This window comes from Branchiostoma lanceolatum, chromosome 1 (genome assembly GCF_035083965.1).
Source record: "Branchiostoma lanceolatum isolate klBraLanc5 chromosome 1, klBraLanc5.hap2, whole genome shotgun sequence".
Lineage (NCBI taxonomy): Eukaryota > Metazoa > Chordata > Leptocardii > Amphioxiformes > Branchiostomatidae > Branchiostoma > Branchiostoma lanceolatum.
In genome coordinates, this window is record NC_089722.1 from 26,399,447 (window position 1) to 26,424,112 (window position 24,666).

The 24,666-nt window shown below is 37.4% G+C and overlaps 1 protein-coding gene across 23 annotated transcripts in view; it reads left to right on the forward strand.

Moving 5' to 3' along the window:
* Positions 1 to 24,666, forward strand: part of LOC136445233 (neurofibromin-like) — a 63,143-nt gene that overhangs the window by 9,319 nt on the left and 29,158 nt on the right. For 9 of the 23 annotated variants that reach the window (XM_066443134.1, XM_066443114.1, XM_066443252.1 and 6 more), the window contains exons 4-23: positions 975 to 1,043; positions 2,661 to 2,779; positions 5,424 to 5,530; positions 6,180 to 6,247; positions 6,641 to 6,716; positions 7,291 to 7,400; positions 9,550 to 9,789; positions 10,359 to 10,562; positions 10,900 to 11,031; positions 12,424 to 12,555; positions 13,941 to 14,054; positions 14,737 to 14,858; positions 15,686 to 15,736; positions 17,390 to 17,513; positions 18,582 to 18,849; positions 20,104 to 20,177; positions 20,657 to 20,818; positions 21,713 to 21,801; positions 22,431 to 22,587; positions 23,438 to 23,557. In XM_066443134.1, the coding sequence (XP_066299231.1) occupies positions 975 to 1,043; positions 2,661 to 2,779; positions 5,424 to 5,530; positions 6,180 to 6,247; positions 6,641 to 6,716; positions 7,291 to 7,400; positions 9,550 to 9,789; positions 10,359 to 10,562; positions 10,900 to 11,031; positions 12,424 to 12,555; positions 13,941 to 14,054; positions 14,737 to 14,858; positions 15,686 to 15,736; positions 17,390 to 17,513; positions 18,582 to 18,849; positions 20,104 to 20,177; positions 20,657 to 20,818; positions 21,713 to 21,801; positions 22,431 to 22,587; positions 23,438 to 23,557 (2,538 nt within the window). Of the gene's footprint in view, positions 1 to 974; positions 1,044 to 2,660; positions 2,780 to 5,423; positions 5,531 to 6,179; positions 6,248 to 6,640; positions 6,717 to 7,290; positions 7,401 to 7,492; positions 7,516 to 9,549; positions 9,790 to 10,358; positions 10,563 to 10,899; positions 11,032 to 12,423; positions 12,556 to 13,940; positions 14,055 to 14,736; positions 14,859 to 15,685; positions 15,737 to 17,389; positions 17,514 to 18,581; positions 18,850 to 20,103; positions 20,178 to 20,656; positions 20,819 to 21,712; positions 21,802 to 22,430; positions 22,588 to 23,437; positions 23,558 to 24,666 lie in introns of those variants that run through there. The other 14 variants (XM_066443158.1, XM_066443150.1, XM_066443244.1 and 11 more) reach the window with 11 other exon arrangements.

Consider the following 24,666-nt stretch of genomic DNA (forward strand, 5'->3'; position numbering starts at 1 on the left):
ACAATATTCTATCACATGGGGAAGTAAAGCCATCAGCCCGTATATGGAGAACCTCAGGCATAAGTATCAGGTGCCAAACCTCTGCATATAAAGTAACACAACACTCTGTAGCAAAGCTGCACTGCACTTACAATGTAGCTACTTGAAAAAGCATCATGCTTCACCTCAATTGAGGATGACTGCTTTACCTTTACATGTACCTTACCTTTAGACATACAATTCTACCTTCGCCCTTAAAATTATTCACTATAATATAATGGGGCTGTGAATTACTTTTTGATAAACGTTTAACAGTTGCCAGCATTATCAAGATATCTTAAAAGCCCTTGATTACAAGAAGATCTACTTGCGGTATGTCATTCATGATCATTTGCCTAGAATCATCTCCAAGAATGGACCGAAGATACCCAAATTTAAGAAATTTAACATACCTTCCTTGGTGTACATGTATATGTTTACCGTTTTGTCCTACGTGGTATATGGACTATATCGACTACTTGATAATTAGTCTGTAAACCTTATGAATATATTTATCGAGACAGTGTATGTGTTGTACTGTTATAGAAAAAAAAAGGACATGATTTAGTGATGTCATTATAAATTAGCTTCTGCTATATGCAGTTACTTCTTTGTAAAATTCAAATGATACAAGGTTGTTTAGAAAATACACAGAACTGTACAACAACTTCAAGTATATATTAACTGTCAAGCAAACCAAATTATAGAGATCATTTACTCCTATGATCATATTCTTGAAGTAAATAGACATATTTTCTTCTTTATAAGGCATTTTTATGCTATCCAAATTGGCAATATTTACTTAAATATACAAATGTATACAGTACCTTCCTGCATTAAAAAGATTGAAGTTGTTTTTTTAAAGCAATGTTGATTATTTTCGGGGAACCAATGGTTATGAGGCTTACATGAGAAGCACACATGACCTTATTTGGAATGTCTTTAAATCTCTATAGCAACCAAAAGACACCTCCCGATTGGATGAAACCATGCTGGTCAAGCAGCTGCTGCCAGAGATCTGCCAGGTATGAAATGGTTTCATTTTTTTCGTGTAATTGAACTCTTGATCTGACCAATGAACATGCCGTTTCACTCTTGTTTGAGACTACCATAGATTATGTATCCTGGCATCTGTCCTTGGTGCTGATTGGACAATCACATGGCTATGTCAAATACTCACAAGTTTTGCATAGGTTTTAAGTGATTATGGCTTAATTCATTATGAAATCTGATTTTATTATATTATTCATCCATGTTTAGAGATATTGTGGTTTACTTTTGATGCCTCAGTAAATACAAGCACAGAAACTTAGGGGATTTTGTTTCATTTTTGAGAGATGCAAAGAATCTGCATTGCAATGTATGAAGAGAAAGTGAAAGAAAAATGACTTTGACCCTTATCTTGAACTTTGCATGTTGAAAGTCAGCACTTCCTAAAAACAGGTTATAGAATTGGTGCAGCCTAAAACTACATATTAAGCACCAAGCGGTAGCTTTCCTGTGGAAGGAAGGAAGGAAGTAGCATAACACCATTTCCTATGGGATGTAAGAAAATAAGACCACTTATATCAAGGCAATAAAGACCTGAAAAATTGTTACACATTTGTTTTTAGTATCAATTTCATTCATGAAATAAAAAACAACAAAAACAATTAAGCATTGACCTGATCAGATGTACATGTATATGTCACAGTAGAGATGGCGATTCAGGACAATCGGCGATTGTCCTAGGACAGATCGCGATCGCTGTTTGTCCTAGGACAGACTGCGATCGCGATCTGTCCTAGGACAATCGCCGATTCTACTAGTAGAGATTGCGATCGCAATCTGTCCTAGGACAAACGGCGATTCTACTTGGACAAGTTTGCGTTCGCAATCTGTCCTAGGACAAACGATTCTACTTGCCTGGACAAATTCTGACTAGATGGAAATACTTTAGAAAATAGAATGAATCATTGCACAACATTTCAATCAGGTTTAGCATATTACCTACATTTCATAATTATCAACTATTTTAGGTGAATTACTTCATATTTTAGAATGGATGAATGAGTATGTTTTCTGATAAAGTAATTTCTGATAAAGTTGAGTGACAAAATTTTGATAATGTGTGAAAGATGTCAGTTGGAAGAATGTGATCCAACAATGTTTCAGTATGCAAATTTTGAGGTGTCAAGATAATACTCACAGTTTCACACCTATTGAATTCACAACCATAGGAGAACAATAACAATTGTAAAGTGTTAAAACAGGTGTCAAAATATCAATCTCAGAATTTGTAAATACTAAATAAAATCATGGATTATACAAGATATTGCTGTTTCCTTTATTAGTATATCTTAGCATCATTAAGTTTGGATCGCCGTTTGTCCTAGGACAGATTGCGATCGCAATCTCTACTAGTAGAATCGGCGATTGTCCTAGGACAGATCACGAATCGCCGTTTGTCCTAGGACAGATTGCGATCGCAATCTCTACTAGTAGGATCGGCGATTGTCCTAGGACAGATCGCGATCGCCGTTTGTCCTAGGACAGACTGCGATCGCGATCTGTCCTAGGACAATCGCCGATTGTCCTGAATCGCCATCTCTACTGTGACATATACGTAGTATTCTAAATGTTTTTGTTTTGTGTATTTCCAGTTCATAAATCTACAGAAAGAAGGTCCCCTGGTATCTGAACTGAAGGCATCAGCGTCGCGGGTCCTGTTTTCCCTCAGCTGTAACAACTTCAATGCCGTCTTCAACAGGATTTCTGCAAGGTGTGGATCTTTATTTCTCCCTTAGATTGATTTAATTAGAGTCAATGGATTTGTGATTGGTTGATACAATATCATCTAGTTAGTATTGTGTGTTTGTCTCAAAATCCCACCATGTTCCTGTTTTATAAGGTTGATAAAAACAGTAAGTGTAATATAAGCTGTTCCCATTCGCTAACCATTGCGTTTAATAACTGCAACTGTTTAATTATTAATAACTGTAAATATGCACAGGAAGCAGTATATCCGGCATTACCGACAGGATATCCGGCCTGCTTTCCTGTATTATGAGACACTCTGCAGATGTCAATTAGAAAATAAAATCTTTGTGTGGGTAGTGTATCAAACATTGAGCCATATCAAATTAAACCCACGCTGATTTAATGTATGCAATAGTTCTCAGATTTTCGCAGGAAAAGTATAGAGTGGGCAGGTGAAAGGAACAAAAGAAAAAGAAAAGACATCCTGTGATAGACCCAAATGCTACCACTGGGGCCACAAAGTCAACATACCTGGCTGGTGAATTCTCCAGTAGTAGATTTCAACTTTTAAGTGCAGTCATGAATGGAAAAACTGTAACAACTAGGAAGAAAAGAACTTTCTGTTGGTGGCAAAATATGATTTAGTTTTAGTAATTAGTTGATTCATATCATAAATGGTGTCTGTGATCTTTGAATGTTTCATTTTATTTCAAATCTTTTCAAAAAAATTAAGCGGGAAATCTTAGAACCATGTAGTCAAATTGGTGTAGCCTTAATGCAAATTTGTTCAGTGAAGAATGTCATATTCCTTCAGACAGGGGAAGGTGAAAGCAGAACTCGTGCTAAACAAACGTTGCCCTCTGCCTACGTTGAACCAAAATAACATGCGGGGGTGTCTTCCTCCCTGTTTTGAGTAGCCAAGTGTAAATAAATACCACGTCAGAAGCCTACGGACTTGGCTGGACCATAATAGTTACAGAGGCTATTTGTGTAGCAATCATACATGACTGACTGATTAGAGAGTTGTATTTGGCCAAGCACTGCGTCATGTTTTTCCCCTTATAGGGCCTACATCCTGTAATAATAGACAAAACTTTGATTATCTTAACTTAAAAAGAAGAAAGAAATCTTGGAAGTTTTATTTTTTAACACTTCCAACTGATGTTTTACATAAAAGGGCCCCTTGGTATGATACGTAAGTTTGTTATTATCACAAAACTAACTGTTACTATGGTACCTTTTTTTCTTGTCAGGGGGCCATTATCCATTTTATCAAAGAAGTCTAGTTCAAAGAATCTAAAAATATAACAAAGGGATGAATTAAGTTTATTATTTTCAGAAAAGTAAATGTTACTACCTTTTTTTCTTGTCAGGTGGCCTTTGTCCATTTTATGAAATAAGTGTAGTTCAAAGAATCTAAAAATATAACAAAGGGATGAATAAGCTTTTTTAACTATAGTAAATTCTTAATCATACCAAAGCCTTGTTTATATATTTATCAACTATCTTTTGGACATAACAAACCTCTGTGGGAAGGGGGCACTTGCATAAGATATGTGATAATTTGTTTTATTTATGTGAACAACAAGTAAATAGTAGGATAAACAATAAATAAAACAAATGCAGGAGGAGGGAAAAAGTGTATATAGCTTATACTACTATTACTAGGCCCTCCTCCTCCATACTAATCAAGATTGATTATAATCGATAAAAGATCGTGTAAAGTAGTACATAGAATGTGATAATGATAAGGGTAATAACATATAATGACACATGGCAACGTTGTCAAATTTATATCCCTTTATATCCCTTGACTTGTACAAAAATAACACTCAAACTTTAATGGCTTACATACAGAGAGAGTACCAGATGTTTCGATCAGTAGGATAGGAAGCATGGATGAAGTAATAGGTGTTTTTCCGTCTAACAAGTTCTACGGTTTTTAAAACGAGTGTCGGGCGGGAATAGAACAGAGGAAGGAAGAGGAAGTGGTGGGCTGCAATATCCTTCCTTCGACAACAAAGCTAAGGAGGCAGCCAGGGGAAGGAAATTTAAACATCAAAAGGATCAATCATCCTTTAGTGTCCGCCCACTCACCTGTTGAGTCATGAAGTGCCTATTTGGAAACTTGTGTACCTTGTGTTATTGGCTAGGCTACAATATTACAGCATCAATGGCAAACTGTTAATCTTATTAAGTTTATGGTCGCTTGATTGGCTTGAAAGCTATCTTTGTACTTTCAGGAAACGTTACTGTAAGAGAGAAAGGGTTTCCACAATATGGCTGTAGTCCTACAATCTCGAAATAGAAAATCTACATTTGAATAAAACATGATGAGCCTTACTCATGTTTAACATTACATGGAAGTTGCCCCGACAGTACCACATGTTTGTGTATTTTCATCATTGGCTACAGAACAGGATATTGAACGCATCGCTCTATACGTCATACTGTGTTTAAAATCCTCCCTTCATATCTAACACATGGAGTAAGAGTTACATTTTTCTCACAACATTTGGAGTTCCTTCTCTGACTTGAAGAATGGCTGAGTGTTGTTCACATCTGAGAAAGGGGTCCTTGAGAAATGTCTGGAGGAGTAGACGCAGTGTCCGCGCTAAGTCCATGATGGAGCTGGTTGTCCGTGAACGCTCGTTTTCTCTCCCCAGGCTCCACAACTTGTCTGTGTGCAGCGAGGACACTCCGGACATCAGCGACTTGGAGCTGATACAACACATCAACGTCGACCTGTCACGCCTCACCAGATTGTTGCAAGGTGAGAGAAAGACATCTCAAGACATTGTCTGAAGACAATCTGCAGTTAGATAGATATAAGATGATACTACTGTGAAACATGTCTATTCAAGGGACAGTAGAAAGGATTGCCGTAGGCAGGTGCCCGCTATATATAGACAGGATTCTGAGTACTTGAGTCAATAGTAGAAACAGTCTAAGGACCAGGTGGTCCTAATATTGAAAGATAGTCACTGATATAGGGTCGACTGTATGATTTTCGTTGAAATGTATTTGAATTCTAACCATTTTAGACATTTGCCTGTTTAAGAACGTCATTTGGGTTTAGAAAAGAGCACTGATTTTTCCATATGATATGTTTTAATGATTTTGAAACGGCTAGTACATGCCTTACAACAACTTGAACAAGACTTGCCTTTTTGCTTCTGATGCCAGTCCTGATTAAACATATATAGGATATAAGCTGCTATAGCCTATACAATGGATACAAGTAGTGAGCATTTTACACAAACCGAAACAAGTTTACTTCGGGTAAAAATTAAAGTCTTTCATTATACAAGCACAACAGAATAATTCCAAATGCAGAAATATTCTTCCTAGATGGTTGTATGCAAGGTTGTACCTTTCATGTGGGATTGTAACCTTACGACCGTTGACTTGTGTTGACCCAGAAGCTGTGCAGAAGTTCAAGCAGCTGAAAAAGTCTGTACACATAGCACTAGCCACAAATCTCGAGAGAGTAAGTCTGTCTGTATTTTATTTGATTGACATTATGGTCTTAAAAATATGTTCTTGTGAATATAATCATGTTAGCCTGTAACACTCTAAGGGTGGTGTATGGCTATATGTTTGCATGTTGGGAACTTGTAGAAGGCATTGATTTTTGGATGGTAGCTTTACCTACATGTACATGGCAATTTTTATTAAAGCACTTCTTGTATTTTTCAGATGGTTTCGGAAAATGTTATATAGAATAAAGACACTGATAGATTTTGTTTTAAAGTTAAAGTGTATTTCTTTAAGCTATGTCCATGTGTGCTAACAATTATATTAATAACTGATTATATTGTGCAATGAATTTTCTAATAGATAAGTATTGGATTTTAACTTTGGGTTTTCTGCCTTTGTACAGGCCATATGGAATCTTTTGGAAAACTATCCAGAGGAATTCCAAGAGCTTCATCAGAAACCAAGTGCAGACCTAGAAGGTAGTTGGTTATGTGCTTGTTGTGGAAAAGGTTGTGGAATTTACTTCAATATATAGTATTGATGTACATAATCTCTTTTGTAAACTGTATAGTACAGACATTTCCATAACCTCTCTCCGAAAAGTTCAGCAGTGTAAAGATGTAAAGAAAAATTGCTTATTTTTGCAATGTCAAGTGTTCTTAGTTTGGCATTTGAAGGCAAAAATGACATAGAATTTGCGCCATTTGTCACCTGATGGCGTTCAGCACCAAGGACAGGGAAAACAGTTGTTGTTTCATTATCTTTGAACAACAGCTGTTACGTCAGCATGTTGTAGCAGACACTTTTGATACATGGAAAACTGTATAGATTGTAATGAATTTACATTATTCTCGAGTTGTAATTCCTTTGTTCCATGAATGAAAAAGCTACATATTGAAACTTTAGAAATAGGCTGACACATATGGAAAAAATATAATGGAAGCTTAGTCGATGAATTAGTCTGAGCTATCCTGCCCTGGAAAATTGAAGAGAATTCTCGAGAATGCAGAGGTAGTTTAGGTTGCCTGACTTTTTTTTCACTTCTACAAACAGAGTGTGCGGAAAAGTTGTTTGATCTGTTGGACACCTTTGCCGGGGAGGGCTCTAGGAGGAAGGTGGCAGCCGTATGGCCACTACAGATCATGCTGCTGGTGCTATGTCCTGTAAGTAGTGTTTCTTAGAAATCCTAGTACTGTAGATCTTTAAATAGTCACTGTAGATTTGTGTGACAATTCTTTAGCCACTACAGTACAGATCATGCTGTGGGTGCTATGTCCTGTAAGTGTTTCTTAGAAATCTTACTACTGTAAATCCTCAAATAGTCACTGTAGTTTTTTTGTGCCCATCTTTTTTGCGAAATCATCACACTGCAACTGAACAATATTTTTATGTCAGTAATGCTCTGCAGCGTTCGAAATACCCGTCTGCAATCTGCAAATTGCAGAAAGATTTTCAAGATTGCAGAAGAAAAATTAAACAACCTGCAATTTTGCAGAATAAAAAAAATGGGACTCAATTTTTCTAAATTATAGCCAAGGAGGTTATAATACAAATTTAGCGCTGTAGATAAACTGAAACCAGCGCCGAGTGAACCTGACGGCGTTTCGGTGCGTGCCGACTGCCTCTGAGGTTCCAGTTTTTCCGGGGATTTCCGACACTTTCCGTGATAACTTCGGGGACGAATCATGGGAGAAAATGTCAAATTCGTGCATTTCCGACCTAAGTTCGCTAATCTCCGCGGCCACGATCTCGGGATCGCTAAAAGTCGGGAAAACAATTCCCGGATGTTTCTTGTATAACGTTAAACATTGTTGCAGTAAGCATGCGATTTCTTCTGGTCCGAACTCGGGGCATGGGCGCGATGACAGAAGGAACGAAACGGTGGCTGCTACATAAGTCAGTGGTCCTTCAAGCCCAGATGGCAGCTATGAAGTTGAGAACTACTAAGATAGATCTAGAGCACCGCCTTGCGTGGAGAAGGCGGGACATTTCCTCCTGTGCCGAGACAGTGGGGAGGGGGGCGCCCACGTGAAAAACAATAACATCCCCGGGCCGTCTTGATCGAGTCTCCCCGATTGCCCGAACTCGGAGTCCGATGTTTAAAACCGATAGCAATTTTTCAAATTTATAAAAATAAAATTACGGAGAGGCCAAGGTTTGTGCGAGGTTTCTTTTATTTTGAATTTTTCATTTATTTTCTCGATTTTTTCAAATCTTTTAATTTTTTCCGTGGGCCGTGGCTGTGATTTTTGTTACCACGGGTCGTGCGATCTAACATTTACGCATCAGAGCACGTATTCCTTGCACGGATATAATGTTCTTTTCCCCCTTATCAGGCAGGTTGTTGAATTTTTTAAAATTTCAATACACATACATGTGCTCAAATTATAAACAAATATTTAATTTGATTAACATTGAATAGGTACTCTTTTGCTGTTGCAATTTTCGCTATTGATTTGAATATTTTTCACACACATTTATATTATTCCTGTTTCAAATTTTGCTAGTAAAATTTAAAGATAGAGTGAGAATTAAGAATTACAGCAATGTTGCAAAGCTAGATATGATGTTAACATAAGTACATATAGGCATTATCAAGTTGAGAAGGTGTCTTGTGTATTTGCAGAAAATATTTTCAAATTGCAGAACAAAATTTTGACATTCTGCAATATTGCAGAACACTGAAAAAAAGTATTTCTACCACTGCTCTGTGTGCCCACTGCAAAGTTTGAATACCAGAATGTTGAGAATTAAGTCCAGTAAGTCGATTCAGGATAGCCACACCTTGCCAAGGTGAGGTAGGGTAAGGTAAAACAGTTATCCTCAATTGAGGTGAAGTATGATGCTTGAGCCCTCAAGTAGCTAGAGGTGGTACAATGTATGTTCACTTTAACTTTAAGGATAGAAAAAGAAAAATGCTGTACTATTTTTCTCGCCTTTGTGTGTGCTATTATTCCCACTTTGGCTTGCACATACAAAACTAAAAGGACAAATTAAAAACTCACATTAAGAAGTGTATTATTAATGCCATTCAGATTTAGATCCACAACAGTTGTATCTTCACAATTTCATTTGTTTTACACTATTTGTAATTGAGCATCGCATGCATATTAAGCATTTAATATACTGAAAAGTGTAGGCTTGTACTTCATGGTAGCTAAGAAATTTCATTAGACTGTAAGTCTTGAGGTTCTAAACCAAAATTTTTATAAGACTTTGAAACTTATAGCTGACCACTTAGATTACAGCTTTTACAGGATATGTATTTTCTAGACAAAGTACAATGCAGTAACCCAAATTTCCTCTTTCCAGGCATTGTTGCAACAAATAGCTAGTAACGACCCCAACGTAGTGTCCAACCCAAGATACCAGAAGAAGCGACTTTTTATCGATCACGTGAAGAAGGCCCTGAGCGGCCAGGGAGTGCCAAAACACCTGACAGAGAGCGCAGCTGTCGCCTGCGTCAAGCTCTGCAAGGCGTCCACCTACATCAGCAGACAGGACAATTCTGTCTTGTGTTTTATTGTCCAGTCTCTGTTGGGTGATCTAAAGGTTGGTATGAATAATAATTGCCAGGCAAATGTTTTGAAAACTACATGACCTGAACCTGTACCTTAGCAATTATCTGTAAGTTGTACATGCAGTCGACAGTCTTTTTTTTGTGGTAAATTGTCATCTTTGTGCATGTATGAGGATTTCATTATCATCATATCATCATCATCATCATCATTTTGGTAGAGTCATCCAGACTAAATCCATGCTTTACATAATCTTCATCTGAAAGCAATTATAATTTCAAAGATTTCCCAATCTTCAAATGCTAATCTGTCAAACTTGAGACAGAATTTACATATCTAGTAATAAGTATTTAAGAAATGGTACCCACTGTGTTTTAGTTTGTTTTGTCCAGACTTGTACCTACACAATTTAATATATGCAATACAGGTGCAAGTACATGCATGTACAGTTCACCATTAGAAATCCTAGTATTACCAGATTTCTTGCTGAACACTTTATGGTACTTGATATTAAGAGAACCATGAAAAGTGACAGAACTTTTAAGTACAGTATACTTACAGCATAAGGAAGATTACCAGTCAACAACTCTGCCTTTTTTTCAGAACCTGCTGTTCAATGCTCACAAGCAGTTCTCGCGAGGTCCAGGGTACCAGATGGCGGACATTGAGCTGATGATCGACTGTTTCGTGTCCTGTTTCCGCATCAACCCCCACAACAACTCCCATCTCAAGGCCTGTCTACAGCCTAATGCACCGCCCGCCTTCCATTTTGTCCTGGTCAGATCTCTACACATGATTATAACACAGGTAGGAAAAACAACTTTCAAAAAGTTACTAGTGCCTGAAAAGAGGAAAAAAATAAACAAACTTGTATGCATTTTATTGTCTAGTACATGTACTTCATTTCAAAGGCTATACATGTTTTTTAGGGTAGAGGATTTTTTTACATGTTCATAAATCTGTAAACTTAAGGTCGTTTTCTTTTATGTTTTGAAGGAAACAATGTTATTTTGAAAATGGCAGCAAAGAAGTGTAGATAAATTGTACAAGTTTTTTGTATATTGTGTTAACTAGCTGTTAATAGCTGTTTCATAAATAGTTTGAAGTTTCATTTAAAGTTTATCTTTTGTTTGTGTAATCACAGAGAGCTATGCCATGGTGGCCCAAGATCGACACTCTCTACAGTTTCTCGGGGGAACTGCGAACTATGCTCACAGACACCCTGAGAAAAGTGACGGAGGGATGCAGCACAAACACACCTCTCAGACTCAGCCAGGTTGGGCCTGAACTTTGCATTCATTTACATGTTAATGAGCTCATTACCATGTATTTAGAAACTTTTACAATACCTAAGGGGGGTAATTTGAACACAATTGGCAAGTATAATATTAATTAAGATTTGATTTCATACGTTACATTTTTATATATTTTGCATAAAGAAGTTTTCATCATTATCATCATGTGTCCACCCATGAGGTGTCGCTAAAGAATTAGGAACCGTAACAAAAAAAATTACAAGGCAGTCCAGTGAATAGTGTGTGTTATGATATGTCTCACTCATCATTCTTCACTATGATATCTTAGTTTTTACTGTTCTCTTTTTATGTACCATGTGTTTGATCCATTCTTCTCACTTTCTTCACCATTTGCTGTATTTCTCATCACACTCTTTCTTAGAATATTACGACGTCTTTCGTTTCTTCTGTCATATCTTTCAACATTTCTTCTCTCTCTCTGTGTTTCTGTGACTTGTTGGTTCCAGGCTCTAGTTCACCTGCACATCTATGTGCGGATGTCAACAGCTACAGGCCCGTGGGTGACTAGAACCTCCTGTCTTCAACCTCTCCCCTTTCTTCAGCTTCTGTTTAGCTTCTGCTTAGCTTCTGTGTTTTTTTCGTGTATTTTACATGTAAAAGTAGATGGTACATCATGCTTACTTGTGTAGGTTTCCTTCTGTGTGCTTTTAAAGATGACTCTGTCCTTGTTTAAAAACTTCAAGCAAAAGTTTGAAGTTGCTCAAATCTAGCTGCAATAAATGTGTCCACCCATCGGTTGTCGCTAAAGAATTAGGAACTATAATAAGTTGTACTTCAACCGTGTAGCTTCAAAATCATAATTGCCAAGTAAAAACAGGTACCAGCCAACAGCTTTTAGGAATGAATTTATACTAACATATAAATGATATCTACGAAGCAAAAATCTCAGTTCTGATAACTATCTTCTTGCAGATTTGAAAAATGGACTTGAAGTTGTTAGTGTTTGAAGTACATTGTAGTTTAAGAATTTTAAAGACTGCTAGTGAGAATATGTTGAAAAATAGTGGAAGAGAACATCATCAGAAAGTTGCCAGTCTTTCACAGCTTTGCCATTAACTCATTGAAGCGTAAGAGGCAGAACATAGTTATGTTAACATATTTAAAAAATGTTACAATTGAATGTAGTTTTCATGATTGGATGGAGGAACTAAAAGTTTTTAAAAAGTTACCGGAAAAAACATTCTAAAAATTACATGCTTACAAACAACCTAAACATGGAAATTGAAAACTGAATGTCAAAACTGCCATAATTTTGTTTATGAAATTTATTCTAGATAAGAGAAACAGTTATTTTTGAATGTAGGTTTTATACATGTGATTGAAACTTTGTGAATGTCTGGTTATACCAACAGAGCATGACATTACGGGAGAAAGTGACCAGTCTGAAGTTCAAGGAGAAACCGGCAGATGAGACGTTGAGCTACAAGACCCTTCTGCTGTGGATAGTCAAACTCATCTACCCAGACCCCATGCTGATGTTACATGTAAGACCATACATTTATTATGCGTCTAGACAACCCTTGTACAAGAAACTGGATATGTTCATACATCTTCACATGTACAAAGAAGCGAGAAGAAGTTGACCCTACTGCATTAGCTTTAAGCTTATCACTCATATCTACCATGTATGTTTAAACTATGTACAGTACTGTATACATGTATATTTCACTGTATATGTCACCTGTTAGTTAGGTTTATGTTAGACATTACCTGTATCTAGCCCCTCGGGCACGAATGTACAATAAAGGTCTTCATTCTTTTTTTTTTCATTTATTACATGCCTTAGTTTTGGATGGCATTTAGACAAAGGCCCAATTTACACTTGTCCTTTTAACTGTAGTACTACACATGGTAGTCTACTATTGTATTGGACTACAGCTTTTTTCTGGGTGTAAAAAGAAAACTACTGTAGTCTACTACGGAAGTCTACTACAACCTCGGGGGTAGTAGTACTACACTTCAGCGGAGGTTCTGTGAGACTTCGAACCGGGTGTAAAGCGAAACTGTAGTACAGAGGTAGTAGACTACACTTCGAAGCCAACAACCATGTTCGATTTGACGTAATTCGAACTGATCGCGTGTTCCATTTCGGGTTATCTGCGGTCATTCTCTAGTTTTCTCAGTAAAACCAAGCTGTCAGTTCCCTTTTCTTGGTATTTCGCATCAGATAAAACCCCTACCTTTTCACAAATAAAAAAATGCTGAAATTCCCTCCCGCGATTTTTCAAAGGTCACAATAGGTCACTACAGTTTCATGGCAATCAGGAACAGCAGGTGTCCTGCTAGGCTTCCTGTCAGTGAGTGTAAAGTTAAAGCCAATCTGCAGTCTACTACAGTAGTAGACTACCATGTGTAGTACTACAATTTCACAGAACAAGTGTAAATTGGGCCAAAGTGTCAACTTGAATGTGGAACACTTCAGAATTATGCAAAGATTATGATGATAAAACACTTTTGCTTGATATTGTAATATCACCTAGTGAGAGATTGCTTGCTTTTCATTTGACAGGGGACTAGCAACTTGCTGTAGTGCTATGGAAATGGGTAGCCTCAGCCAGGCTCCGTGGATCCCTGGAAAAATAGTAGAAATTGGCCAAATAGTGTGAATAGTATGCTAAGGATGCTACTGAGAGAGGAACAATAGGTGTCCATTGGTCCCTCTCTCCGTAGCCGACTCCCTTAGCATACTATTCACTCTATTTGGCCAATTTCTACTATTTTTCCAGCCATCACGGAGCCTGGTAGAGGCTAGGAAATAGGTACCTTCCTAAAAACAGTCTAGTAAGCTATGGGAGAGAGTGAGTGATCATGAGTGAGTGAGAGCGAGTAAGATAAGAAAGGCAAGTGATGTTACCTTCCCTGTTGGCAGAACCCTGGTAAGATGGGCCATGAGATCCAGAGCAGTACCTTGGAGCTGATCAACGGCCTGGTGTACCTGGTCCCACAGGAACACATGCCTGAGCTGTCACAGGAAGCCATGGAGGTACGTACACACAAAGTAGACTCATCACGTAGACTTAGTTTCACAGTTGAATCAAGTCTGTAGTACAGTAGTAATGCAATGGAAAATTATGATATTTACGATATCATGATTTTGTGGTGGGGGGGTGACCGCAAAAATCTCACAAAATAAATAAAACCGCCTTGGACAACACCAAATGTCCTTTACCTGCCGTAATACAATGGAATGTAATACAGTGGAAACCATATTCCCAGTGTCATGATTTTGCGGTGGCGAGGTCATGGCAAAAACTTCACAAAATGAATGAAACCACCATGGACAATACCAAATTTACACTTAACATGTGGCATGTTTCTTTTACCTGCTGTAATGCAATGGAATGCAGGCTATTAGCTAGCAGGAGGTCAGGACGCCCTACACTAAGAAAACAAGGAAATTTTACACCCTTCTTCTGCAGGGGATGCCCAGAGGACACCCTGTTTTCCCCGGTATATTACATACACATGCACATGTGTTCCCCACACACACTGTTCATTGTTGTTTTTTTCCACATACAGTGGAAAGTATAATCTCGATGTCATGACTTTGCTGTAGAGAGGTCAATGCGAAAACCTCGAAAATAAAACCATCTCCAAATTAACGATAATTTGTGGCATGTTTCTTGTACCTGCTGCAAAAGTCTAACCACCGTCCGTATCCGTAGGCCCTCCTGTGCCTCCACCAACCAGAAAACATCGAACTGTGGAATCCTGAGGCGCCCATCGCGACTTTCTGGGACATCAGGTATGCCGTAGAGGAGAACAGCCAAGTCTCGTTACATATGAGGTTTGCAGCAGTTGACTACTAACCATGTGATGTGACTCACAGTAGAGCAAAAACTAAACATCACTTCCCAGAACCTTGTACATAGACCCTTAAACTGTTAAACTATATGGAAAACCGTTAGTATAGCTATTAACTGCAGTAGTGAAAAAATGTAGTGTGGCGATAGCTAGCTGTTGGTGTCACACATAGGTGTACTTTAGATTGCCCTTCGTTGTTGACTAAGAAAACTTTGTTGACAACTAAATGAAATACTATTATAATAATAGTAGTCTTAAAACTGATATCAATTTGCTGTTACTTATTTGAAAGTGCTATTCATAATTGAATTAAGATGCCTTGCACAATGCACGAATGGTGATTGCAGAATATGGTGAATTTAAAAAAAAAAGGTTTCAATATCTGAACGCAAATTAGCTGACATTTTCAAGCCCATTTACAAATTGGCCCACATGCAAATATCTGTCTTGATTTTTTAACTAGACCAACCTTATATATTTTGTCTATGTAGTAAAATTTTTATGATAAACAGTAAATGTTTCATTATGGAAAAATTAATTTGTTTTCAGTAAAACTCGAAAAATAGTCCAAGCAAAAACTTAATAGCATAGAAATGTAACTTTCCAAAATGAATATTACACAGTTTCTTTTCATAGAAAAGTTACAGTAACTTTTATTGTAATAATATATTACTATAACTATTAGATGACTGTAGTTAATGTTAGTTGCACAGATTTGGAATTAGATTTGAAAAAGCATTAAGTGTAGACAGTGTGTAGCCAACATAGGTAAAATAAAGCAAGTATGATTGTTCAAACATTACATTGCAGTGATAATGAATCGACAGCCAAATCAACCAAGGGTGGATTCCTAGCAGAGAGGTAACAGCTAAATTTTAAATGAAAGTAGGAGTCAATTTGATAAACCATGTAGTTTTTCTTCTTCTCTTCCTTTCCAAGTGGGGAAACATGCCTTTTTTTACAATTTTCTATCAAAGAGTCCCAAAACAAGTTATTCGCTTCAAGCTTTCTCCAGAGTTGAAATGGAATTTTTTATCAAAAGTTTGTTGCAGAATTTATGTTTTGGCCACCTTTGGTTAACCTTTCACATGCTAAGGGTGCCCGTAACTACACTGGTGAGTTAGCATGACAAAGGTTAACATGTTCCCCCTAGGAGAAGGAAGAAGAAACTGTAGTGACAACTTTACCACATTAGCCAGTCAATGAATCTGTCAAAAATCAGTCAATCAGCCAACAGCTTTCCACATCAGCCAATCAGGGAAACTCTCTCAAAAATCAGTCAATCAGCCAATCAGTTCTTCAATGTGTCAATCAATCAATCAGTTATAAAACAACCCAACAACCTACTTACCATCCATTTACCCAAACCATCTCTCTAACTGTCTATCAGTTAACTATATAACAGGCTGCTCAACTTAACCACTATTTAACCATCTATCTGTTTTCTAGACTAGTGCTCCAATTCTAACCAATCCAGTACAGCAAAACTGTCTGCTGAGTCCCTACATGTAAATGATTTATTGAAATAGTGACATCAATAAGTTAGTCAATGATTGCTAATCTGAGTGGAGTACATGTAGATGTCTTCTGTTACGGTGAGAATTTATGTTGTCTCTAACCTTACTTTTCTTTTCAATTGATATCGGTAGTAAGGGTGGGTACTGGTACACTGGGCCAGAAAATCACCTTAAACCTGGACCCCCAAAAAATCAACATTTTTGGACCTAAACCAAAACAAACACTGGTAATATTATTGGTTCATTCAAAACAAACAAACACAAAAGCAAAGCAGATATATCAAAGTTTGTTCCCTACCTTATATTGTATTTTTTTAGACAGTTCATTCATTTTTGTTTGGGATGAATGCCCCAGATATCCAAATAAGGGCAGATAACATACTCAAGTCAAACTGGACTGTTAGCTCCTGTCCAGAGAGTTATATAGAGTGTGCTCTCTGTACCTGGACCTGATTGAGCTGGACCAGTACCCACCCTGTAGGTTGTGTGTATTGCTGGTTCATGTAAAAAATGACTCGCCACATGACGTTTTGTACAATACTGTTTCTTCGTATTTCAACAAACTTCTCTCATTCTTTTCATCAAAAAATGTGTTACACTTCAACTTACAGGTCACTGTAACATATCTATCTGACCACACAAATAATTTCTTATGCCTTGATGATGCATCTGCTAGATGTCTTCAATGTTTCTCACAATAAAGCTGCACATACTATATGTATCCCATGATTGTGCTCTTTGAACACACATACAAGATATTATGTATCTCTGGGATAAAAAAACAATTTACAGCCCAGTACTTGTATGTGCTTCTACTGCAATTATTTCAAGGACATCACTTTTCTAAAATCACAATGTACATTCCTCCAAATAGTAGACATCTTGATATGCTTCCATTGGTTATTTGGGAAGTTATTATCAGGTAGAAAGTTAACACTGAGTATAGAATCACATGGCTACAACAAGAGTCTCATTGAGTGCCCTCCCCCCTTTGCAGTTGCCAAGTTTTGTTCTCAGTGTCTCAGAAGCTGATTGTACAGCAGCTTCCCAACAGCACAGACATCTTGAAGTGGCTACGAGAGATCCTCTCCTGTCGTATCAAGTTCTTGGTCAAGTACAAGGTCAGTGTCCTCTGAAATGTTTGAAATAACGGTCCTAATTTTAAGGTAGTGACTTACTTTAAAGGAAACCCAAGCAATATTAGGGCCCGAAAATTGGACTTTGAAAGTCAATTTATTTAGTCATTTCTATACATGATTAGTTCAAACAACACTATCACAATGTATAGCCATGTTCATCATGCAAAAATACGACGTTGTTGTGATTTGAGAACTCACTGAAAATCGTCGCTGGGGTTTTTGTAGGCTCGCGAAACTAAGGGAATCATCGTACGGCACATTTTTTTGCGGTTTTAGAATGCTCAAAGTATGAAATTATTATGCAAATGTGCTAAATAGTGTTAGTAAATGTCACTACCATAAAGATATCAGCATTTTTTTTCTCCATATTTTGGGCCCTAATACTGCTCTGGTTGCATTCATTGGTAGCACCAATCAAAAGTGTGCGTGTATGCTTGTATTGAATTTGAAAACTACACATGCATGGATCGCTCCTTAGATTTCCAATATCTATCCAGTTGCTTGAGTAACTGTTACCTTGTGTATCTTATTACCTTCATTGACGTATGATCCTTAGATGTTTTGTAGGTATTGGATTCAAAAAAGTAAACAAAGTCAGGAAAGTCATGATGTTATCTGAGTGGCAGGACTTTATTGATTTAGTCAACGGAAGATGGTTTTGAAAACAAAGACAAGGGTAAACGATGTGAGGCCTAATGTAAAATGAAAATATCATTTTCCAGGTGTCATGTTTTGCATACCTTTTTACAGGCTTTTAAGACTGGTTTGATAAAACTTTTAAACAGTTCAATTGTAACATTATAGTACATACGAAGTAACAATTTGAAAAATATAACAGTCACAACACTTATTCTCATTAGATGAATTAGACGGTCACAACACTGTTATTCTCATAGAAATATGAAAACACCAATAGTCCCAAGTACATAATTTAGAGGATATATAAAGTATAACATTTTAAAAACGATGCACGTTTACCACAATTACAAGAATTTCAAAGTGTTTTTTTAGTTCAGATTCGTTAACGGATTTGGATTACACAGTTTATAGATGATCTTTTCCCAGGACCATGCGACTGTGGGCAGCCACATCCCCATCTGTCGCCAGGCTCACAAGAAACTGGAGGTGGTGTTCTTCATGTACCTGTGGAGCAGCGACATGGAGGCCGTGCTGGTTGCCATGTCGTGCTTCCGCTATCTCTGCGAGGAGGCCGACATCCGCTCGCGCGTCGACGACCTGTCGGTGGAACAGGTGTTGCCGAACTACACAGTGTACTCCGACTTCGCTTCAGCGTGCAATAACAATATCGTGTCCATGGGTTAGTTTTGCGCCCTTTGAAAGACCTCTACTCTCTATTAATCTACAGCTTTGGACTAAGAACTGTATTATCTGTGTAGGTATGCAACATTGTATGAATTTAGGGTTATAAATAGTGTAACTTTTTCCATAACCAGTCACTGTGGAAGCTATCAAAAAAAAGATGTCCTAGCTCTCTGTTGCTTGAATGAAAATCTGTGTGTAAAATGTTTTTGATAAAAAACATGATTTGATTAATAATATTCCATTTTCATCATATGGGTCAACGTACGTAAAAAAATTGTGATGCAATTCTCGGTGTGTCATGCTCCTGTTCAAATGTAACAACGTATATGCAGCTAAAATCACACAGTGGTTGAAATGTACATGTGTGAACCATTTTCAGTCTCTTTGCTCTGATTGCTCTGAAGATTTTATTCTTTACATTTTGCATTTTGTTTTGTTAAGAGTGAAAAACAAACTAGAAAACAATGAAACACCTGCCTCCCTCTGCTATGTAAGAAACTAACTGTTACTGTAACAGTAAATTTGAATTTGTTTTTTTTTGTTGGTGTTTTTAAGTTTGCGTTTTTTGCATGATGAACATATAATGTTCCGTCTTTCATTGTGTCACTATACTTAATGTTTCAACAGCAAACTTCATGCTGCGAAATTTACGTGCCATGAATTTGCAGTAACAAAATCTTCGTGTTTCTAAAACATATCATGGCCATCACCTGACGGTGTTTTGTTTCCAATCATAATATTTCGGAAACTCACCTTACCTCACCTAGCCCCTTCCTCATTTACTTCTGAATGTTATGGAAACACGACACACGAATACGTCATCTGGTAGAGAAGAAAAACAACTTCAGGAAATTGGAGACGGGCGAACTGCTAGACTAATCAGGACAGTAGTCATGAATAGTGAGGACTCCGGTGCCAGCTCACTCTAGCCACAACAGAAGGTGTTTGTCCCCCCTACATGGAGAACCGTCATACTACATGTGGACATTTTTTTGTTTCACGGATGATCAAGGCTTGGCATTTTTTCAAATCTGGTGAATAGATATCCATGGCTGCAATTCTGTCTCTGTTTAAGATTGTGCACGTTGTTTTTCCATGTGTAAGCTTAATGAAATTATATGTTTAACAAGTGAGTTTTTTCTAAAATATTATCATAGTTACCAGTTAGTAGTATGGAGCTGGAAAAGATGGTTTAACAGTCTTGCTGTTTATTTTAAAAGACATGTTTTGTTGTTCAATCTTTTTTCAGGTCGTGCAGCCCTTCAGAAGCACATAATGTCCCTTCTCAGAAGAATAGAACATTCCACAAGGGGAAACATGGAGGTACGTAATAGCTATGTCAACAATTTTGCTCTTTAGCGTATACAGATTCTGAAGTATATATAGCTTGTGTCCTAAGATTTAAATGTAGCTGTTTTGAGTTAATTTCAGACAGTTTCTTTTGTAACAGAAATGATAAATGTTATGTGTAGTTAGTGAAGATAGTTTGTGCAAGGAAAATGTTTTAAGTTAAAGCACAGAATATGTAGTGTTGTATCTGTCTTTGCTGATAAAAGGGAAAAAGGATTTTTTCTAAAAACAAACTCACAAGGGTTTCAGGAAATATCTTATAACTTTCTGTAAAATTAGAAATTTTCACTGTGTTGTTAAGTTCACAGTCATCACAAACATATATAACAGTTCTGCGTTCCAAGGTGTTACTGCTGTTGCTTCAGCTTGAAGTTGAACTAATAATTTTTACCGTGCCACAAAATTGTGTTGCAAACTTAAGTGAAGTTACGGTATCCACGATTTGTTACCAGGCTTGGGAAGAGACGAGAAACAAGTGGGAAAACAACACCAAGGTCCTCATCAACTACCCCAAGGTCAAGGGCGACGACGCGCAGACACCGGACAGCCTCCACAGAACGGTTGTACGCCGGCGAGCTTCCCAGTCCCCCTCTCTGCATGAGCATGATCTGGATGTGAGCATGGCTTTGCTGCTAGTCAGGAGAGCTAACCAGATTGTGCCCAGCTATAATGATAACTGTCTATTACTGACAACCATCTATTACTGACAATCAACTATCAATGTTAACCATTTATTACTGACGAACATCTTCATGTATTATTGACAACCATCTACTACTGATAAGCTTCTATCGCTGACAAGTGACAACCATCTACATGTATTATATTGTATTAAAAATAACCATCTATTAATGGTAACCATCTATTAATGATAACCATCTATTGGACAGGTGGTAACCATCTTTTACTGACGACCATCTATTACTGACGACCATATGCATCTATTACTGACGATCATTTATTAATGATAACCATCTATTAATGGTAACCATCTATGGATGGTAACCATTTATTGATGGTAACCATCTATTACTGACGACCATCTTTTAATGATAACCATCTATGAATGAAAACAAAGTGTTAATGATAAATATCATTCTATTGCTGATATCTATTAATGGTAACTCTATTACTGACAACCATCTATTACTGACGACCATCTATTAATAGTAACCATCTATCAAAGTTAACCATCTATTGCTGACAACCATCTATTGATGAAAACCATCTGTTAATTGGTAACCAGCTAATAACCCGCCTTGCATAGAAGTTGCAAAATTGTAACTTGTATTGTTTTCTTTGAATCAACCATGTTAACAAGACTGCAAATAATTATCTGGCTTTTTTAACACCTATCAATTGGTCTTTGTTAACACTGACTTCATAGATTTGATTACAAACTAAACAAAATTACTTTGCATTTTGATTTACTTTAGGGTACAATTGAAACATGATATGATCCTTCCCTTGTTATCAATTGATGTGGTTTAATCTTAATTTGATTACAGGATCAGCTAAACGAGTGGATCAACATGACAGGGTTTCTCTGTGCCCTGGGCGGGGTGTGTTTGATGGACAAGACTAACACAAGGAGAAGGTAAGGATCAAATTACAGTAGGGTTTTGGGTTGACATGGCTAATATACATTGTACATGTATGGAGGGGGGGCTTAGGTTAGGGATGTGTGATGAAGAAGACTTAAGATTGTGCCTGGAGAAAATGTCAACTTAAATTTATGATACATTGTCAAGAGACTACATTCCACATTTACAAAGAAGACCAACAAACATGTTCTAACAAACCCTGACCTCCAAGCAGATATTAGGGTAGAAGATCCCAATTTTCTCTGACTTGTGTCAGTAGCTATAAAGGAGAGTGGACTCGTTTCTCAGCTAACCAACATCTATTGCATTTCAGTCATCCCTCAGTAAGACATCTGGAGCTGCATAGTTTTATTCAGCCTGTCATTCTAAACCTTGCCATTGAGAAAGCTACACACATGGCAAAAATAGTCTGGGTGTGGGTTTGAATAGAGTTCTAAACGGGAACCATGCAGCTATAGCGTCTTTACTGAAGCTGTGCCGTGAATGTGTACGGTTGACTTGAGGTTGTCTACTAGTCTTTGCCTCCTGTATTGTCAGTAGCTGTCAGGGAATCCTGGCAGTCATGAATGGTCTTCCACCCCAATTTAGAGATTAAACAAATCTGCCTTTTTATCCCCTGCAGTATTGCCATTCCGTCGGACCCCAGCAGAAAAGGCAGTGTGTATTCCCTGTACAACGGCTCTCCCCAGTCAGAGGAGGAAATCTACCCTCCCGTCAGCAGATTCTTAGCCAAACTCCTCAACCTTCTGGTGTGCAATAGTGAGAGGGCCGGGCTACAGGTCAGTATACTGTAAATGCAGAAATGTTTGCGGTTGTTTTATGTTCATGGTTTTTGCGGCGACCGTTTCACCGCGATCTTAAAGCCACCGCAAACAATTTTGTCCAATATTGTAGCAGTATGTTACTATAGCGCAAACTTAAAACACCATGAACACTCCATTTTCGCCTTAGCGGGAAATAAAAACCACACAAACTTAAATGCATTTACGGTATTAACATGTTGGAATGCAATTTGACTTCATACAGGACAATGAACCGTTTACTATATCTACATGTATAGGTTCTGGCTTTGTTCAAATATTATATTCACACATTCCTAGAAATTGTTGTACTAATGCCTAACCATTGGTTCCTTGAAACTGTTGGACTGATTCCTAACCAGTGTTTGAAGAAATTGTTGCACTGTTTCCTAACCATTGGTTTCTATAAATTGTTACACTAATTCCTAACCAGTGGTTCCAAGAATTTGTTATGCTAATTCTTAACCAGTGGTTCCTATAAATTGTCATACATGTGTACTAATTCCTAAACGGTGCTTCCTAGAAAATGTTACGCTAGTCCTTAACATTGGTTCCTAGAAATTGTTGCAGTAATTCCTAACCATTAGTTCCTAGAAACTGTTTTTTTTCTAGAAATAGTTGCACTGGCTCCTGGAAATCTATTTCTAGAAATGTTAATCACATTCTAAATTTCCTTTAGGCTGTTGCATCAGTTCTAAGAAATTGAACTTTGCCCTTTGCCTCACATGCATGATTGTGCAAAAAATTGTTAATGTGTTGTCTATCAGAATTCAAATGTTGTGATGCAAACACAAGTTCTTATGGATTTTTTATTGATCTGCTGTCTCAGATCCGAACAGCTGTGAAGGACCTTCTTGGTCTTGAACTTCACCCGGCCCTGTATCCCGTCCTCTTCAACCAGATCAAGTCCAACGTCAACAAGTTCTTCGACTCGACAGGGCAGGTACGCGTAAGTCAAATTCCCGTTTTTTCTTACGCCACTAGAATCAAAGATATATGAAGATAGCCATTTGAAAAGAAATACCAAATTTGCTGAAGGTTTTGAAGTTATAGAACAGTTTGGCAAGTTGACTAATTGTGCTGTTCCAAGTGTCACTGAATAGATATGGCTATTTTCTTTCTTGTAAAGTCAGTATTTTTAGCAAATTCAAGATACAGTATCTAAGTTTCGGTGAACTACAAAATAAGTTACACATTGATTTAGAAAAGGAGTAACAAAAGATGTAAAAGTTGTGACTTTTGAGCCTATGATTTGCTTTTTGGTATTGTCTCACAGGGCTCAAAATAGTGGGTGCATGTGCACCATTGTGCACTCAAAATTGGAGCTGTGCACCTTACATGTATGTTTGACTGTGGGTGCACCAGTGCACCTAGATATTTTGTAGGAGATAAGGTAGAGGTTACACTATATAATAATTGTACACTAGTGTACAGAATATTCTTGAAATGTAACCTTTTTGTTGTATGATGTGTAACTTGAAATTTTGAAGTTAACCATAGAATTGAAGTTAACTATAGAATTACAGAATCATATATAAGAGAGGCAGCAGTATTTAACTTTGTAATTATTTTTTGCTGACATTCAACTTTATGTTATGTGGTGCTCCCAAAATTATTCATGTGTACCAAAATTATTTCTGTGTACCTAATTCTTTTGTTTTGGTGCACCAGTGCACCTACTACTGTATTTCCAAAAATGAATTTTGAGCCCTGTCTCATGGAATTGTATTCTTATGCTACATTTAAACTAGTACAGAGCTATCTTATCATTCATTATATCAAGTCTGAATTTTTCAAAATTGCAAGCTGTTGATACTTTTATCAATCCTCATTTCTTCTGCAAACATTTTTCAAGCTGTTGGTTATTAGGAGCCCTGCATGAGAAATATGGACCCATATCTGTAGACAACTGTCGCTTAGAGTATCACTCCCATGGCAGTAATGATAGAAACATCAACAAAATTAGACTGACGCCCACACTTTCTCGCTGTTCTTTTCCTTTGCCATATATGGTGAAAATTGTAGCTAGCAGATATGGTTGACAGAATGTGTGGGTGT